This window comes from Manacus vitellinus, unplaced genomic scaffold (assembly GCF_001715985.3).
Source record: "Manacus vitellinus isolate BGI_N305 unplaced genomic scaffold, ASM171598v3 scaffold_4_pilon, whole genome shotgun sequence".
NCBI classification, from domain to species: Eukaryota; Metazoa; Chordata; class Aves; order Passeriformes; family Pipridae; genus Manacus; species Manacus vitellinus.
The window spans coordinates 1,340,970-1,361,651 of record NW_021940604.1 but is presented as its reverse complement, the minus strand read 5'-3'; the positions used below and the strand labels follow the sequence as shown (position 1 = coordinate 1,361,651).

Sequence of the window (20,682 nt, the reverse complement as noted above, 5' to 3'; positions counted from 1 at the left end):
TCTCTGAGGTACAAATAACTGAACTGAGATGCAGATAGTAATGACTGAAGTGAAATGTGGTCAAGAGCTGGCCAGATCCAGTCTTTCAGTCCTACATCAAAACAGACTGGTAGTGCTGAAGAGGCAATAGTGAAACATGAAAGAGCCAGCTTTGACTTTATGAAATGAGTTCTTGACATCTGCGGGTCCTAAAGCACTACTGTGCCTCAGAAATCAAAAGGATTTGTCTTGGTTGAAAATTTCAGGAGAAAAGCAACCGACTAAGGACCTACCAACATGGGTCAATTACCTTGATTCCAGTTTAGTTTCAGCTTTTGAGACATTATGTATTTAACTGCCTGATTACAATGTTTCCATGACCAAAAATTTCCACATTGCATGTTCATACAGATACTTCAGGGTTAGCCTCCTGTCAGCTGAATTCAGTTCCTCAGATTGCTGAAGGCTGTGCACATTTTCCAGCCTTGGAAGGGTACCAAGGGTTCGTCATTAGGTTAAGGGTATTCTTGAAAGGAAAGAAAAAAATAATGAAAAACAGGTAGTATATGGAAATATATATGGTCTTTCCACACAACATCTTACCCTGCTCCTTATTTTACCTTCTCTGGTCAATGAGCCAAAGGCTTAAACAAGCAATAAATTTTTGCACTGAAAATGCAGCCAGCTGATTATTTGCAGGAGCTCTAAATATTTCAGTTACTGTTTTCCAGAATGCAGTAGAAAGATGTTTAAATTTCAGCCTAAATTATTTTTTCCTTGATGTGCATTTCTCTGTCAAAATAAGTGTTGTTTGCATGAGCACAGCTCAGGCAATTCTCATTACCTTCAGTCAATAAATTATCTCTAATATAAGCATTTTTCTAGTGATCCAAAGAGTGGACCTGTTACTAGAAGTGATGGTATATATTCTTATGCTGGTAGAGGAAAAACTATTTTTATACCAAGACTTGGCAGGAAACATGAAATTAATTACTCTTAAATAATAAAGAATGAAATATTCTAGGAAAGATTCATCTTCAATGTCTGTTTTTCTTGAAAAAAGTAATCAATTTGCTGCTTAGAATTAATTAAAACTGACAAAAAATTATGGAGCTTTATATTTTGGGGGATGGGTTACCCACATTTTTACTAAAACTTCTTTAAGTTTCATTTCTATTTGAGCACTAAAAAGCACAGAAGTAAACTCTAGAAATTACAAAGCTCAGAGTATTAGGGTCTCACAGCCTCATAAACACATACCTGAAAAAGTCTGGCCCTATATAAATTATGCAAAGACCTTTGAAGTAGCATCGTTCAATATGATACATTCACATAAAAGTACAGCATATCCTTCCAGGGGAGCAGCAGTCATCCAGCTCCTGATTTCTGCAGTGGCACGATAAAACATGTACTGCCTAAGAAATAATCCATCAGCAACACATAGCACTGCGTAATAACTCAATCATTCTAACATCAATATTAGTTCATAGACAACAAGCAGCTATTGAATTGTTGCACTTTTTCAGTGTTGGAAGACTGCAGGAAATTTAAAGGTAAATTAATTCTGTCAAGGTTGTTCCTTCCTTGCATTCTCTTGAACATTACTAGCTTAGATAACTCTCCCTGCCAAGACAATTTGAAAACACTGAATCAAGTCTTAGTTTTCCTTTGCTATGTAAGAAACATAAACAGCCTTAAACTCAGCCATAAACTCACAGAACTTTTAACTAGAAATCTAGAAACGTGAGGGTTTTGTCCCCACAAGTTTCCCCATCATGAAGTTCAAACATCACATTTCGTAATGTACTTCAAGACACTTGGTTGTATGCTTTTGTTTCCTCTATTCCTCGCTATTCCAGTGACTTAAGCAAATGAGACAGCATTCATTTGCTTTTATGATCAATTGCACTACACATTCAGAAACAAGAAAAACCCAGTCCCTTTTCTCCTCTCAATGCAATCATTTATGAAAAAGGTATATTAATGACTACCATTAAAAAGCACACATTGCCTCAAAACATGTTTTCACATATCCTGTTTGTTAAACTATCAGCCTTTCATATCACTTTAAAAATTGAGTAAGTACTTATTAAAGTATCTTAACGTACATATCTGTATTTTAGTAATCAATGCTGCTTCCATTTTAGTCTTATGCATGTATTTTTGTTTTGGTAAATTGTTGTATTTATTTTTTGTAATACATGACAACTAATGTTCCAAACAATAGTCTGGATATTGTTTTTCTCTCAAACTCCTGTATAGAAATCACGGTGACTTTTGACCACTGTCTAAGACCAAAAAACACCCAAAACTGCGTTTTATCTAGATATTATATTCCGTTAATTATTTCTTACCACAGATAGTCTGCAAGCACTGAAGTACAATTTAAACATATCATTTGACATCTGCCTTAAATCCCTATAAAATCGATTCTTTCAGGAAGTCTTTGCATACATAGGCATATGAAAACAGAAAAATGTAAAGATCATATGAAAAAATCAACCCAGAAAGACTGTGATGAATTGTTTGAGCTTTTTCCTATATCTTCAAGCTATTGGAGACTTAATATTTCATGTCTTTCTTGGACAATCTGGGACAGGAATTTACATGGGTTTTAATACATGTTTTTAAAGTTAATTCTGAATGCCAATGTGAAAGTGAGATTTGGTTATATACAAAAGCTAGTTTAATTCATGTCACATAAAAGCAAGAAGTGAAAAGAAAAAAAAAACACCACATTTAAAAAACTGCCCACTGGATTACATAAATCCCACTTTAACATAAAAAACCAGGTACCCTTCTCATATTTTGTCTTTGTGTAAGTGAACATTGTTTCTGTTATTAAGATAAGCATGGAAATGCTCTCTAAAATCCCAGATCTTATATCTAATTCATCATTCCTTGTCAACAAGCAACCAGTGGTTACTGATGAGCTCTAAATGCAAACTACAGAGAAAGTCAAATAAAATGCAGTTCTGCTCAAATATATACCTATTTAATTGACACTTGACATGCAATCCCACTTTAGTATGGATTGATATTATTTTAGGTTAGAGGGTAGACAAAATGGGCTCATTCAGAGTCTTCTTGCATTATGTAATGCTGTTTTCATCCACGTTGATTATAAATTCTAATCATGGTAAACAGGTGTTAGATTGCAACTACAAATAGAACTTTGAATGAATAAGATATAAAAATTTTTATAGACATGTTCTGAGGTTTCAGACTTTAAAATTAGCAGTGGGTCCTATAACCAGCCTTGATAATGTTCAAGAAATGGTCGGATGTTGCCACGAGGGACTATTTAAATTGACAATACTTTGCTTAAATGCCAACTTCAGTTAGACTTCAAAAGTATTTGAACATTGATATTTTATGAATGCAATTTGAATCCAGACAGAGTTAAACCTCTGACTACTTCTGAACACATATTTAAACAGTCTTCCACTAACTTGGCGTGTCAACAACAACAGACTCATGAGTAATAGTCATTCTAACCACCTTTGGCTATGGAGGTACCAGAAAGATAAAACAGTCTTCTTCCTGCTGCAAAATGCTTGTAAAGTAAACCTTTGGTTCTTAAATTACTATCTTCCTATTTTTTCCAGTGTGCCAATTATGTTTTCATCTTTACTTTGGACTTTTGAGCCACTGAGTTTTACCACTTAGACTGCCCTCTCAGAAAAATCGCACATGGCATGCTAGTGGTTTAGATTCTATTGTATGCATTTGGCAATACCAGTTTTCCCAATACCACATTTCCATTCACAGCTGGTTGGCATAAAACACTGTCATGAGCAACACTATGTCATATCTACTATTTCTTTTCAGTGTTACAAGGCCCAAACCTATCCTAGATAATATAGGCTAGCACAAGGCACTGTTTTTTCCCCATTGACAATATATTGTTGGTTCTTACTGATTTTTTTGTATCTCTTACGTACTTAAAATAGCTGATAATAATTTTTTGTAAATAGTTAAACACAACTAAGACATTGTGCATTGGAGAACAGAGTACAGCATCTTCCTTTCAGCTAGTCTAACTTAAAAAACCAGTAGTATCCTTTGATGGATATCCTTCTTGTTTATGAAGAACATCATAGCATAACAGTAGAATATTCTCTGTCATTTTGCAGGTAATGCATGAGCCACTGGCACTAGGGACTATTCTGGGAGGAAGAGACAGGCAGTCTTCTTAGACACATATGGGATGCGCTATTTGTGATACTCCTATTTATTTTATTTGTGATATCAAAACTGAAGGACAGAGAAAGAGAAATACAGAACATCATGCTTTTGGCAGTGCAACCTGTGTCATCTGTGGTGGGTAGACTTGGTCAGCAGCCAAACATTCAACCATCCACTTACCAACTACCTCACTCAAAAGAAGAAAGGTAGAAAATTGGGTGAAAAATCTCACAGGTTAAAATAAAGATAGGGAGATTACTTAATAGATACCATCACAGGCAAAAGAGGCTCAGTTTGGGGCAAATTAAGACAATTTATTGCCAATTAAAATAGACTTGAATTGTGAGAAACTTCTGTCACCTCCTCCTTCTGCTTCCTTGCTGAAGTACCAGCTTCCTGACCAGACTCTTCCTCCTCCATTACTAAAGGATGTTATGGACCTATTGATTTCTACTACCAGTTTTTCCTTTTAAGTGAGGTCATCAGTGTAAATATGGTTTGGGTCCCTGCCTTAACCATGGTGTCCTAAAATGGTGATGCCTTCCTTTCTCTGGCATGATGGAGCTGAACAAAGGCTCAATAGTCTCAGTGTTAGAGTCTGATGGATCTGATTCAGATAGGCAAGGCACTCTTCTGTCAAGTGTTGTACCAATTCAGTGGGATTGCATGACTGTACATGCGTAAAATCCCAGGATTTGGAAGGTGATAACTGCCCTAGGCACCTGCCAAAATCCTCCCACACGCCCTGTTTCCCTGGGATTGACTACACCAGGGTACGTTTCTCTGTCCACTCGCCAAGTTGTTTACTCTTACACTTGGATGCAATCAAGTTCAGCCTATCCAGCAATGTCAGATAATAGGGCCAAACAGCTTACATTGGTAATGCCTTGTCAATATTTCAGAAAGTGTGAAGCTAAATGCCAAAACCACCATTATTAATATTGGCTTTTGAAGTGAAGGCAGTCAGGAAAAATTTCATTACACTGTGCATCCTGAAAGCTCTGTCATCCTATGCTAAATGGGTTTTATTAGATATATGAAAAGGACTGACTTTCCCTCCATAAAGCACTGGGTTGACAGCAGAGAATCCAACCATATTTTCACTGCCAAGCATTCAAACTTTCAGGAAAGGTCACCCTACCAACACTTACAATTCATAGTTCTACAGCAGCCCATTAGTAATATTAATGGAGATCATAAAACATCAGAAAGCTCAGAAAACCTACGGAAGTAAAGCTATACATAGTCCATTACAAAGTGTTAGATTGAAAAACAGCATATGCACTAATATATCCCTTCCTTCCTAGAGTTACTCATACTTTTACACACACCATTGTGTGGAGGACTTAAGGGATCAAATTGTGAAAGAGCATTTTCATTCCAACTATTTATCTAAAAAATTTTCTTCTCCAATAAACTCAGAGTACCTCTTCAAACTGGGTATTTTGTTTGTGTTTTTCATTTGCTTTACATTACTCACACAGATGCTGAAAAGTCAGTTACATGCCTTGTCTTGATGCACCATCCCAGAGGATATATAGGAAATTCATCCATCTTGCAAGATTCTCACAAAATCTAATTGTTGCTTATTAAGTAATATAAAACCCAATGGCCTGCATAAACATGACTAGAAACACGATGTTGAGCGTCTTCCTACATAATCTCTTCACATCAAAACCAGTTTTTGCTAAAAGAGCTATCACCTGAACTCCCTTAAGAGTACAGTTAATTTTCTTAGCATAATTTTTGCCTTTGCTTACTCCAATACTATTCCAATAATTGTAATAACACAAAAAGCCATGATCAATTTTTTCTTTCTTTCTTTCTCTTTCATTGTCAGTCACTTTTAAGATTTATAGTTATCATATAGATTTATAGATATCATAGTTTAATAACTTTTCTTACTGAATTCTCCATTACATTTGAACACTATATCAATTTCAGAACATCTGCCATTCTACCTCAAGCCAGTTTGTAACCTATTCTATTGTTCTGCCCTAATTCCTGCTTCCCTCCAGATTCAGAAAGGGAAATTCCCTTTCTTCTCACTAACACAGGAGACTGAAATTCAGATTAAACTGAAGTCAAATCTATTTCCCAGTTCTCTTTCTGATACCTTGAATTTAGTTAAGCTAAGCTGTTCCTGTCTGCTTTGATCAACAACAATATTGAGGATGTAGCAGGAAGAGAGTTATTTACCCAGGTGTTTCTTTGCAAAGGATTCCTCTTTATAGTGAGTCAGAGCAGAGGATGAGGTTGATAAAATGTGGCTGATAATAAACCTGTGAGTAAATTAAAGGCTTTGTTTAGCTCACTATTGCAAAAAATCTTGATTTTGCGTTCACTCCCACTTCCCTCAATTAAAAGAATATTCTTAAAGGCTTTTGATTTTTTGCTTAGCTGGGTACTTGAATAAAAAAGACTAAACAGTACATCAGAGTAATGTGAATGTGTGCCTTAGTTCTTGTTTGTATATAAATGACCAAATTCATAGCACTGCAGTTTTGCTGCAACTTGCTTATTCCAAGTTAGATTTGCCTTTTTTAATAATCACTTAATTAGGACAATTCAAATAAAATGTCTTTTAGGTCTGCAGACACAAAAAATGTGCAAACCCTATTGCACAGCAGGCTAATGGGCACAATCCAGACCGTGCAAAGCAATAACTGGCTTATTTTACATTTGGCACAATCCACCCAGCCCTAAAAGGGACTCAATTGCCATCATGAAAGAAGGGTATGTGAAAATCTACCTGAAAAATACATTGTGATTCCCAAAAAAATTCCATTATTAGCATTTAATAGGTGAGTGTTCCTGACAAAAAGCTAAGAGCAACACTGTTAGGCAAATTCTAAGACAAAAAAACTGAACTACATAGAGTACCATAGTGTTTGGTAAAGGCTTATTGTCAAAATTTCAAGCTGAAATGTTCCACACATCCAAGGAGTAGGGGATCAAGTAAGTGGTCTAATAGGAAACTAAGGTTTGTACTACCAAAGTACCTAGGTTTGGTGCTCAATATAGGAGGCTTAATTCCTTTGTTGGCTCTCTACATGGACAGCATCAAGAAGGAACACCAAAATCAGGTGAACAATGGGACACCATTGCAGTGATAACACATGAAGAAAGCATAGCATTACCTAATGCTCCAGGGCATTTACTAAAAGACCAGAGATGCTGTCACTCAGACTCATTCTATTATAGTCAGTTTATTCTATTAACTGAAAAACCATAGTTGAAACACATCAGTAGTGAAGCATTCCATTATTCATTTCAGTTGATGCAAACTGAACGATGCCTGTGAACCACACGTACGCAATCTAGGACATAATATCATTTTCAATATCACCTTACTCTTGGTTTCATTTTAATGCTAAGCATTCTCCAGATGTTCTACATCTTATCTTCACAACCTTCTAGAGGTACAGTCTCTGCTCCAAATAGACTGCAAACAAAGACTGCAACAAAAGAAAAATTTAAGAGTGACTGGTTGTTTTCAGACTATTACTTGGGTCAGATTAGCTATCTGGCATAGAAATCATAACTGTGGGGTTTGAGGAGCAATACAATCAGGGGGAGACCAATATTATAGCACAGAGCAAAAGGAGAGGATTCCAGTCATGACAATGACAGACACAAAGACTTTCAGGAAAGAAAGGGAGAAAAAGAAGCCTGATGAGATCAGATGACAACAGAAGCTGAATAGGTGTGGACACAACTATCAAAGGCCTTGAAGGAATTAATTTAAACATTTCTTGAAGGAATTTTAAAATAATAAATAAGAAAGAATCAAACAGTAAATAGAAGTATTAAAACAGACATTATCAATCTAACAAAGAAGACAAAATATCAGTCCTCATCATTTGAACAAGATTCATCAAGACAGAAAAAAGGACATAAAGACATTGCAAAAATCAAGGTGGAAGTCAAAGAAGCCTCAAAATAAGAACTATCACAAAAATGGAAATGTGGATAGACTATATGTGATAGAACTAAAATTACCATATTTCAGTGAATACCTACAAAGATAAACTCTAGTAGAAAAAAGCAATCATTCATGTTTTAATAAAAATATCCTTTGTCTGTCCAACGCATCTGCACTGTTACTCTGGTAATATAAAAACACACATACATCTTCATTTAGACATTAGCAAGTTTGATGTTTTAAAAACCAAACAAGTCTGCATAATATCAGTGCCCCAGCTTTCAACAGCAAAGATCAGAACAGCGTGCAACTGAGAATGCCAGATTGTAATCACAAGACTGGAAAAAAGTTCAAGTAATCAAAACCATTCAATAATTTGGCGTTTCAAATTTTCAAGAGACATCTTTAGTTAAACACATGAAATTTTGTCACTTCACACTTCCAGATCACATTCTGTAACTAGAATCTTTCACTCCCTACTTTGTTCTAAATTCTGTCCGTGAAACATTCCTCTAGAGTGTGCAAAAGCACAAAACCACTAATGTCATATATCCATATAAAGGAGTTAGTAATTAGAATTTACTTCTGCAAAAGGTATCACCTCCGATTAAGCTGCCATATACAGTCATATCCCCTTTTGTGAGATCTGCTCTGCCATCTTGCCACTTCATTCATTAGACAAGTAAACATGGAAATTGCAGGTAGCTAAGCTGCACAGTTCTGAAATCAAACACCTGCCTGCAGGGCAAGAGGGAGAGAACAGGCAGAGAAATCCCACTCAGAGTCTTACCTTCCAATTAGCAGGAACTCCCCAAGCACCCCCAGGCGCCTCATGGCAATGAGGATCCCCCTCACTGTCATTCCCTCGCAGAAGCAAACCACCACTCTGGCTTTGGGTAACCTTTCTCGCAGCTTGCGGAGCAGGCGATCAAAGCTCTTTTCCCCAGCGTTGCTGTAGATCTTGTCAGAGTGAGCAATGCAGAGACCCTCTTGGGCAGCCAGCTCTTTGAAGGCTTCCATTCCACTTTCCCCATAATTTCCTGTTAAAAAAAAAAAAAAAAAGGCTTAGATTATATAATGCATTTAACTGTGGTGGGAAAAGGATAGCTTCCCCCCCCCCCAAAAATCAACTACCATTAGCAGAAAGAAGAGCAAAGGGGACCCATCAAAGTGAACATACTCAGAGTTCAGTGGAACAGGATATCCATGTATCAGTAGGTCTTAACTGACCTGAAGACTTCAAGTTTCTTTCCTTACATTGATTTGACAACGGGTATTAAAGGCAAACAAGGGATAGATAGGTAGAAAAGAGGATAAAGACAGATCAGACAGTGAGAATAAAGGTTTATTAACATTTCTATGGCAAAAGTGACAATTGTGCTAATCCAGAAAAACAGGTATAATAAAGACAAAAAAAGGATTCGGTTCCAAGCCATTCTGTACCATACACAGTCTATGCTCATAAAAGTGAATGAAAGATAAACGCAAATTAAAACACACGTATCTGGTAATGTCTTGAAAGCCACTTATACTAATTTGACTGACCAGAAATAACTCTTCCTAGTATAGAAATATTTGAACTGTGTGGTCCAAACAATATAAAAACTGATTCTCAAATTCACTTTTATTTATACACTTAGCAAGCCAAATCAACAGTTTTACAAAACTCAAGCTGCCTTCAGCTATGGAGACAGGTGAAACCTCAAGTTTTCTTTGAATATTTTATGCCTGCCATGAGCAAAGGATTTATGATGAACATCCATCAGGGAAGAGGAAGGAGCAGATGGATTACAAAAAAATATATCTATTAACAGTAACAAGAAATGGTTCAAAAATAGAAGCACTAATTTGATGCTATCCACATCCAAAATGTTTCCTTAATTTATTGAGAGAGTAACATCAAATACACTGATCACTTCTAGACCCAGAGCTTTTTGAGCAAGGGGTGACTGAAAAGGTCCCTCTTCCTCATTTGCAACAACAGTTTGAAATAGCAAATGGCAAAGAGGAAGACTTCTAAATCAGCCTAAATTCTTTCATACACACACACATTAAAATAAATAAATTTAAAAAAACTCCTCGAAAGGTATAGCCATCAGAAAGAACATTTAGCACGAGAGAGTTCAGGCATTTCTGTATAAATCTAGTAGAAATGAGTGCATTTTTCCAGACATGTGGATCATTTACTGCAGATCAGACACACTATGGCAGTCATAGTCATACTAGACTCCAGACAAACCTGTTAGATCTAGTGTCAAACACAAAATTGAAGTTCCCCAGCCCTTTGCATTGAAGCACCCTAGTTTCTTACAAATTTGAAACACAGCAGAATGGCCTCTTTTCTAGTGTGTGACTCAACACCAGATTCAGCAATCAGGTCAGTCTGTTTTTTTTCTGTGAGCCAGACATACCCCAGAGCAGGAGTAATGCCACGGTTCTACACGACTGCGGGGAGGAGAGAAGAGAGGAAGAGCTGTACCTGGTGGGAACACACCACCAAGCATCCCACCCCCCGGGCTCAGCAGTCCCATTCGCCAGCCCTGCATAGGGGTAAACAATGAGGCCTTGTATAGGGATTGTCATATGCTGAGAGGGACACAGATGGAGGCATTTCCAGGTATTTAAAGGCCATACATAACCTGCAGTCATCAAGGGATTTAGCTCAAAGCAGTATGGTTTGAGTCATACTGCTTTGATGACTTGCCTCAGGTGCCAGAACGAGGCAGGACAACCTCACCACTGATTTGCCATTTGCAAGCACCTTATGCTTTGGAAGGAAATTAGGATATATTTTGCAATTTCATGTTGAGCTTTGTTCAACACAAACTCATTTGAAACCAGTAGGATTATTCCTAAAGTTTCACTTAAGGCAAGATGGGGGACTAAACTGAATTTTATTAGATGTTTGGGCAATGCATATTAGAAAATAAATGTAGTAATATTTCCTAAACATTAAAGTAAGATGGGATTTTGTCATGAATCAGTACAACACTAATTCTACTGTAGTTCAAGTTAAGGATTTCAAGAAATGAAATCTGCTTTGAATGATTTTTCTCAGCTTTAATTTTGATGAAATAACAATTATTTCAAACATAGTTACACCTGTACCAACAGTACAACAGCCTACCAAAATATGCAGTAAGAGGAAGATTGTTGTCTATAAATTCAGTTAAGCATGCTAGAGAGTCTAGGAGAAAAGCTAATTAGGATCAATAACACCATAGACATAAGATGAAATAGGCAAAACACAAGGCAGAAAATTTGCAGCTGAAAATGAAAGCTTTCTAATCCTTACATGAAAGTAGCATAACAGCTTTTCAATAGCAGCACAAAGAAATCTGATGTTAGACTGGAGCTTGCTCAGCTCACAAGAGCATAACGTAAAGTAAGAAGTCTGAACAGCCAGAGACAAGACTTGCTGACCCAGGACGTCCTCTTAAAGCCTGTTTGATCTGCTCCCAGAGCAAGACAACATGCTGCACATCTTTCCCCTCCAAGAGAAAGGATCAGGGAGAAAATAAATGTGTGACAGATGTTATATACATTGTTCAATGCACTCAGCTACTGGAGTATGCACAATGTAAGGGCATATATAGAATAGAAAACACCAATTAATTCTGTGCAATAGCCAAGAACACAACCATCTGTACCAGCTTGGTGGGCACACCCATTTCAATCCACACACAGGCAAGAGCTGAGAGGGGAAACATGTAATGAAATAAATCTGTGCATGATTGTAGTCAGTGAACAGTTACAACAGGGCCCCAGGCTGAGGATCTTTTTCCTTTGAAAGAGCCATTGAAGAAAAGATCCAAGCTTATCTGCAACTGCCCTTTGCTATTAGGATCAGCTATGAAAAGTAAAAGTACTTATTATTGTGAGACTACAAACAAATGATTTTCTTTCTGACCCCTACCCAAAACTAGGCAAGCCAGTAACATACTTTGAGCACCACAAACACCTTGTGAATTTTTGACAATTTTTTAAACTCTGTTAAACTTGTACCCTATTCAAAAAACCAGATATTTTACTTACATGCTTCAAGCAGAGTCTGTACAGAAGCATAAAGGTAAATTTTAAATCTGTCATGGCTGCAATTTAACCAAGAGCATTTTTTAACACTTTTCTCAACACTTTTCTCTCAGTGCCAAAGAAAGCTTTGCTTCACCACTTCAAAAATCCTAGACAAGGCCATTTCTTGGAGGGATCCACATATCTAAAGATGCTGCTGAGAGATCCATGTAGTGGTAATTATTCTCACTCATTGCATTCCATGCATTAAATATGTTAATAAAAACATTAAGATAGTGTAGTAAAAATCAAAGATGTTATCTTGATCAACAGAAGACGTATAAAGGAAGTAACTAACAAAAATTCAGCTTCACAAATTGCTCCTTTGAGCCAGTAGATATTACATTTGTGCCACAACTATACTGAAAGTAACACTATTTGCTTATATTAACACTTTAGTAGTGTGGGGAGCAGAACCCATGAGCTCCATCTAAAAGGTTTATATTCTTTTTTTTTTATTATAGCTATATGCCAAACTTTTCCCCATTCTCCTTGTCAAGAGAACCATTTATTTTTTCATTTATGAAATACAGCAGAAACAGCTCTGCAATGAGGCACTTTTGAGGATCCTGGAGATTGTCTTCTTAAATGGCTGTGTGGGTCTTCCTAAGCCACAAAACAATGTGCCCTGCATAAATCCATGTCTGATTTCATTCAAGGATAGAGATTAGTTATGTGATAATATAAGGAAATGTGAACCATTCATATTTGTGCTGAAGAGAACATTCCCTTGAAATATAGGCTAATACCTGTTTAGAAAAAATCTTAAAGATCTTCACGCTGAAGAGGAAGACTGAGACTGTTCTTTCTCACTCTGCTTTCGGTGTCGACAGGAAATACCAAGGGGTCTCTTTTTAAGATCATTTTAGAGAAGCACCTACAAACCCAACAAAATCTACAGCAGAGAACTGGAAGAATGTTCCAATGCACTTAAATTACAAAAATTAAGGAGCAAGAGTTACTTCACCTACCTGGGCCATGAGCAATCTCTTCAGATGAGGTCACCTATTCCTCACCTTTAGGGGCTTATTTACTGTATTTATTCCACTAAACAACAGCAACTACATCAGAGATGAACACAAAAAAATAAAAGCATACACAAAAAACAAAAAAGCATACACCCCACAAGCACACAGCAAAGGCAATGCACTGATGATACAACCACAAAATCTACCTTCACCGAAGGGTACTACAGAGATAAGTCATATAGCAAGAAGATCCCTCTTTTCAAAATAACAAGTGAGAAACTATTCTCTGTACTCTTCTTTCTCAACATTATAATCTGTTTGTTCACCTCTCCCAAGCTTGTAGATTGCTGGAGGTATGACGTTTGTTTCAGTGTTCAGTATCGATTCACTATAAGGCATCTCTTTTCTTCAGCTAATTAACTGCTTTTTGGCAGAGAGAAAATTAGATGAGAACAAGAGGACAGCATGACATAACAGCAAGGAATAACTACTGAAAAGCTTTGCTACTGCAAAGGCAGATTATTTGAGAAGAGCAAAGTAAGCACACAATCTGACTATCAAGTTACTTCCTGACATATTGCAATAACTAATTTGTAACAACTAGTGATGGTATTTAATATGGCAGTAACTGCATAGTTGTCAAATATAAGTCTGAGAAGACTGGAAAGTCTTGCACCACTAAATATTAAAAGGAAAAAGAAAAGGTAAAAAGAGTGACAGTTTTTTCTCTTATACTATGCTTCCCTATGCCACAGGAGCATCTTTGAATAGGGTCACTTAATAAGAAAAAAAAAATTCGAGTTATCTAATGTTAATGTAATTCTTATCAGTTTAAACATATTAAATAATCGTGTATATACTCTTAGTCCATTGCAAACTAAAAAAGTTCAACCATCAGATTTAAATTAGTATGTTAGTAACAAGTTGGGAGCACATAAATAATCAGCTAGTGTATCTCAGATGAAAAGTAGTCATTTTCTAAACTGTAATAATACAATCACTTACATCTATTTGTCCACACCTTTGATTAGAAGACTTAAAAATGAAAGCCAAAGTCCATATTTATTCCCTGAATGTAACAGACTAACAAAAAAATGAAAAGTTGTAGAAATGGATCTACCAATGTGTGTTATTTTGGTCTATCCCAAGCATAAAGTTGGTCTTAGCTTGCTACCTACCACCCGTAGGTATCAGAGACCTCTTTACCACCACTGGCTTGCCTCCCAGGCCAACTCATGGCTCTGTGGAAGTCAGCATTTCCCTGCATTTCCTTTGACAATTCTGGAGAGAATTTGTGTTGAATAATGGCCTCACTGTCCTTTAGTTATGGAGAAGGAAACTCATTATCAGAAATTGAAACAGCACTGTAAACACTCTGTCTTCTTTTAAGCTACATTAGCAAAGTTTTCTGGATTCACCAGAGATTTCCAAGGTACTGCGCTCTAGCATTACAAAAACCAGAAGGATATGTTAAATGAATGAACTGAGTCATCTTTGGTACACTCCAGATCTCAACCATCTGTGCATACAGCTTATTTTCTTCAGGCCCTTCTAGAAAGTGAGCTGTTGAGGCCAGACTAGTCTTTTTGTTTTCTGATGTCAAGTAAAACTGAGTACAAGGGAGAAAATAAAAACAGAAGGGGAGGTGAATTAGATGATTGTTATAACCATTAAAAAATACACTATTCCTAACATAATCCAACTTATTAGAGAAACAAGATTATATATCAAATAAGAAAATTCACATGATTTTATTAAATGGGAGGTTACTAATTACCAAGTACACACATTTTGCCAACAGCTCACCTTAGTAAAGAAGACCAAGACAAAAGTAAAACTCATCCACTGAGTAAAGTGGCTGTATTTAAGCCTTCATCCTGAAAGCAGCAGATGCATCATCTTGATCAACTAATTTATATTCCTGTCAGAAATACAGGCACAGGTGAAGTTAGTCTGAAGTAATGAGAACATTAGTGCTAAATGACATTTTCTTAATAAGAAAAATGCCAAAATGAGGTCTCATGTCATTTTTTCCCCTAAATATATTCAAAGCATACAGACAGTGATTATTTATTATGTATCTAACAAGTTTTAGAGTTTTATATTCTAATGAAAGGATTTCAGCTCCAAATCTAGCTGATACCTAGTACTTGTAACAACTTTACTTACTGAACTCGGTCTTTCTGTTCTTGACTTATCAATAAGGAGATTCCAGTTTTTTTCAGAAAGTATTAAAAGTAATACTTTCTGAAATAATAAAAATAATAATAAGGATGCCTAATGTTAACTGTTGGTTGGTTCTGTTGGTTGGTATTGGTTGAACAAGGCATCACACATTTTTTTATGTTTCTTGACGAGTCTGGAGAAAGGAAATGTAAGAATAAAGTTTCAACTCCTATGAATATTTTTTTAAGCTTGCTGTGAATATTACAGTTAGTAAAATCATTTACAAAAATGGAAAGGATACCCAGAAGGGACATCGAAGTAGGAGAACAATATCCAGGTGTTTTTTAATATGAGCAGACATTTCAAGAAGAGGGAATGAAGTATATGTTCAGTTCTCCTCATGCTTTGGCATTTATGCAATTAGGTTAGCTCACCTTCGAGCACAAGATTTAAACCTTGAGCAATCAAAAATCATGCTTACAAGTACTCTATTGCAAATGAGAGTTTGAACATAAAGAATTAATGGAAATTTAAAAACATATTTCTACTGTCTATCTGGTTGCTGAACCTGCTGGCTCAGAGCGATCAGTTTCTGACCTTCCCTATAATTTTTAGAGTTAAAGATGGCTATTCTTTTTTTGTGAATCAAGACACTCACAAATTATATTTTTTCACAGGCTGGCACTTAGAGAGGGCAAACATCATGAAATGCTCCAAAAAGAGTCAGCAAGAGTATGAACACTTCTTGATGACCTGCATTATCAATGGCTTTAGGAGGTATCTGGAAAGTATGTTAGAAATGAGATTACTTTTCAAAGTGTATTTTGTACTCATTTTCTCATTAAAGGAAAGCTACTGCTTGGACCTATTCCCACTGAAGTGAAATTTCAGTGGCTGCACTATCAGATGTTTATTAACTTTTAAGAGAGACAAATGAACTAATAAATTTTTTCCTTTACTGTTGTTAACACACATCATTGAAACAAATATGCAAAAAGCTACTGACCTGAAGTACAGAGCTAAATATTCATGACCTTCAGGGGCAATTTTGGTTTATATACAATTTTTAGACACCAATACTTTATGTGAGCAACAGATCTAGATGTGAATTATATCACATCTGGAATAACATCTAAGCAAAAAAATCTTAGCCTTCTGTCTAAAAAAACTATACCTAATCATAGCTTATCTATCACCAGAAAAACTGTTTATCTAATTGGAATAAACCTGGGGTTTGTTGCAAATCAGAAGATAAACTTTTTGTGTATGCTTTATCAAATCCCTAGATACTGTAGTATCAACATTCAGAAAAATGTTATATTATTTGGAAACAATTGAGTTTTAATTTAAATATGCTTAAGAAAAACAGTATCTGCCTTGCCTTACATGTCCATTAAAGATTTTGATGAAAATAAATATAATTTCCTAATATTATTTGACCTGTCCACCCTGACTCACAGCCTACTTTTAATTTTAACTATTATGACCAACAATTTGTAATTAATTATATCATCACACTTGGAAGAAACTCTCGGATTGATAAAAGAAGAAAGAAATAAAGCCAGAAAGGTTTAGATGCTGAGTCTGAGGGCTAGAGACAAGGAGCAAAACAAAATTTTTAACAATCTAGGAACAAGGTCTAGGGAAAGAGAATTGGAATGTATAGGCAAAAATAAAATGTTTCTGGACAGAAGTGTTTCATTTTTACAGAATCGACATTTTCAAAAAGATTGAATGTAATGCTATAAATATTTTTTCTGTAATATCTTCCTCCAAAAAGCATTTAGTCAAAATATTTCTAATAAGCTCTAAGTTGAAGACCTGATTCTGCAAACACTGCCCCAGATGACTTGAATAGTCACAGTGATGCTTTAAAAGACTTAGAGCAGAAAAGTTCAATACATAGACAAGTGTTTGTAGAATTAACAATTTTACTGACAGAAATAAATTCAAAAATAAACAAAAGAAAATCAAATCCTAATTTTGAACAGTTCTCTCAATAATAAAGTTCAGTAGAGATACTCATGCCATCATTTCCAATCGAGTTCACAACATCAAGGATTAACACAATATGAATGTTATCATTACACAATATTAAAAGGCATGTCTGCTGCTGAATGGTAGAACATTTGAAATACCTTTCCCCAAAAGCTACTGTGATATCTGCAGAAGAAAAGATGACTTAACACCGAGAAGCTAGGCAGAACTATTACAGGAAATTAATGTAAAAACTGCATTGCCACAAGCAAAAAACAAATGAGTAGTTTGCTTTATGTAGCTCCCATATAGGTAATACAAAAGAGTGAACTGCAGAATGGCAGGCTTGTGAGATAGAAAAAAATGGCTTATGTAAGCAGGAGAAAATAATAATCCTGAACGTGTGAGACATTGAGATACTGCTTGCCAGCTAAGAAGGGCAGCAGGTCTGCATCCATATGCAGCTTTACCAGGCTGTACCCCAGGATGTACCCCTTGGACAGCCTGAGTCCTCCCACACCCATGCCCACACCCAAGAATGCTCCCAGGTCACTTCCCATGCTTTTGGACCAAATGGGAGAGGCCTTAGAATTGGCAGGGGGAGGGGCCCTTCCAGCACTCCTGATGCAGTTCTTAACACACTGTGCCTCCTTAGGGAGATGTAGGCAGTGCTGCTATACAGGCCTGTGAAATGGCATATGGAGGGAAAAGAGAAGGACCCTTTGCTGGTTAAGAAATGGAAGGAAAGACGTTTCACTGAGAAAGACAGAAATATTGGTTTTTTTCCCAGACATTGCAGTTTTTCTTCCTCCACTCCCACAGCCCTGTGGCTTTCAGATAGCTCCTGAGGAATGGCTTCTGGGGATTCACAGTCTGTACGGTCATCAAGAAGATCCCATCAGCCTTCTGTACGCAGCACAAAACGATCTGAATCTGAGCGTGTCATCCCCTTGTGACTTCATTGGCTCTGTCCACAAATAAATATTCCTGGAAACACGTGCTGGGGGAGGAGAACGACCCTTCTCAAAGCCCCCTGCCTACACCAGGGAAGCCAGACTCAGCTCTGTTTGCTCCCATCAGCTTGTCCTTTCCTGAATTGTACCTGTGAGGGACAAGAGAAACTGGGCACCAGCAAAGCGGGCATGTGGAGATGCCCTGGACACAGGGCAGAGTTGGCAGAGCAGGGATGCCGGCCCCGCAAGGGACTGCTGGCACCCTGATAGCTGTGCTGCCCTAGCTCCCAAGGGTGCTGAAGGCACGGCAGGCACCTCTGCCAGGCTGTGTCCCAATTACTGAGAGAGGAACTCGAGAAGGAGAGGGAGAGCATGGAGAGGCATTTGACCTCAGATGGCAGGGTGGCAGGTGTGAAATAGAGAGAGAGAGGCCGAGGCTGTGCATATATTGAGCACATCCAAAACCATCAGCTACTGAGAGCAAGACAACCATGCTTGCACAGTTTGCAGTTTCCTGCAAATTACAACATTTGCAGGAATGTTGTAATTAACTGCTGATGAAGCAGGCTGTAAGGTTGCACAGTGTGAGACAGATTTGGGTGGCCTACTGGCCTCAGGTTTGGCATTTTGCTGGCAGCAAAGAAACAAAGCTTTCAGTCTCAACAGTGCCCCAAGGGCAGCATCAACATGGCTGGCTCTGATCTCACAGCCCACAGCCAGGAAAAATCCATCCTTCTGCAGCTGTGCAGATGTGATCTTTTCAGCAAAAACATTATGGAGACTCCTCAGGCAGTCTTTGTGGTTGCTTCAGCACTGTGAAACAGCAAAGCCCACTGTGTGTCAGGAGTTTTGATGAAGGTCTTCATCAAGGGTTTAGAGGAGCAATGTGAATTTTCAGGGTGTTTAACGTTTCTGCCTTGACTGAATCAATAAAAGACAACATGGATGCTTCTTGATCTTGTGACAACAAGTATGGTAAGTCTGATCTGCACGCTAAAATACGCCATGTGTTTCTCTCCAGCAGCATATTACTTTTGACAAGGAGGAATATAGCAATTCAACAGATGTATTTCTAATGCTGAGAGTGCTAGAAAATCAGTCCCTGAAGCTCTGGCTGTGCACCATTGTGGTATGATCCAAAAGCACAAGAGACTACAAATTCCATTTTGGCATTCATGCTGGTGTCATCTGGGGTAGAGTTAATTTTCTTCACAGTGGCTAGTGCAGGGCTATGTTTTGTATTTGTGCTGAACACAAGACTGATAATATGAGATGCTTTTTGTTATTGCTGAGCAGTGCTCACACAAAGCAAAGGCCTTTTCTGCTTTTACTGCCACACTGGCAACGAAGTTGAGGGTGCATGGGAAACTGGGAGGGGACACAGCTAGGACAGGTGACAACAACTGACCAAAGGAATATTCCTTATCATATGACATCATGCTCAGTATATAAAGTAGGGGGAAGATAGAGGAAGTGGGTGGAGGGACATTTGGAGTAATGGTGTTTGTTTTCCCAAGTAACTGTTACATGTGATGGGGCCCTGCTCTCCTGTGGAAGGCTGAACACCTGCTTATGGGACACAGTAAATTAACTCCTTGTTTTGCTTTGCTTGTGCAAAGCTTTTGCCTTCCCTATTAAACTGTCTTTATCTCAACCCACAAGTTCTCCAGCTTTTACTCTTATGATTCTCTCCCTGATCCTTCTGGTAGGAAGTGAGCGAGTGGCTGTGTGGGGCTTGGTTGCTGGCTGGGCTTAAACTATGACCACATTGTATAACCTCACATCACTAACATGCCTCTGGTACAAAATAATATAATATTCTGTGAGAAGATGTAAGCAACATTGATTGAGAAGATACTGAATCCTTCAGACACGTAGAATGTTTTCAGGCCAAATATCATCTGCTTCTTATATCTAATCCAAATACAAATTAGTGAATTGGTGTTGATACAAAAACATCTCTGATATCAAAAATTAAACAAATTTTCAGTTTCTAATTACATTGGACAATTTAATTTCTTTCTTTGTCCCATTTTTTTTCCAATGGGCTGAAAAGTTCACTTTCCATATTAATTAACTACCACTAAGCTTCAGAAACATAAATTAGTATTAAACGTAGGTGTTAAGTTGGCCAAGTATTAAAAGAAGCAAAAAACCAGAGAGGCTATTTGTAACAGCAAGCTCATAAAAAGTTCGTAAAAGTGTTAGATAGCCAGAGAGGAGAAATGGGTCTTCTTGGAGTGAAAAAATCAACAGTGCAAAGGCTACTGCAAATCCTATATACCACTGTGGTTTCACATTAACTTTTTCCCCCCAGCAAAGCATTTCTGGCATGGCAAAGAAGACCTGGTAGTCCTTTTTACGAGTCCCATGTAATCTCCCGTACTTCGTAGTAAACAAAATATTTGTTAGATTTGATGATTGTTACTACAGAATCAAGATTTCAGCAGAATAA

The 20,682-nt window shown here is 37.2% G+C and overlaps 1 protein-coding gene across 5 annotated transcripts in view; it reads right to left on the bottom strand.

The window, feature by feature from the left end:
• The window catches only part of GRM1 (glutamate metabotropic receptor 1), a 176,404-nt gene that overhangs the window by 132,810 nt on the left and 22,912 nt on the right, over nucleotides 1-20,682 (bottom strand). For all 5 annotated transcript variants that reach the window (XM_018078270.3, XM_018078271.3, XM_018078272.2 and 2 more), the window contains exon 2: nucleotides 8,883-9,132. In XM_018078270.3, the coding sequence (XP_017933759.2) occupies nucleotides 8,883-9,132 (250 nt within the window). The remainder of the gene's footprint in view (nucleotides 1-8,882; nucleotides 9,133-20,682) is intronic.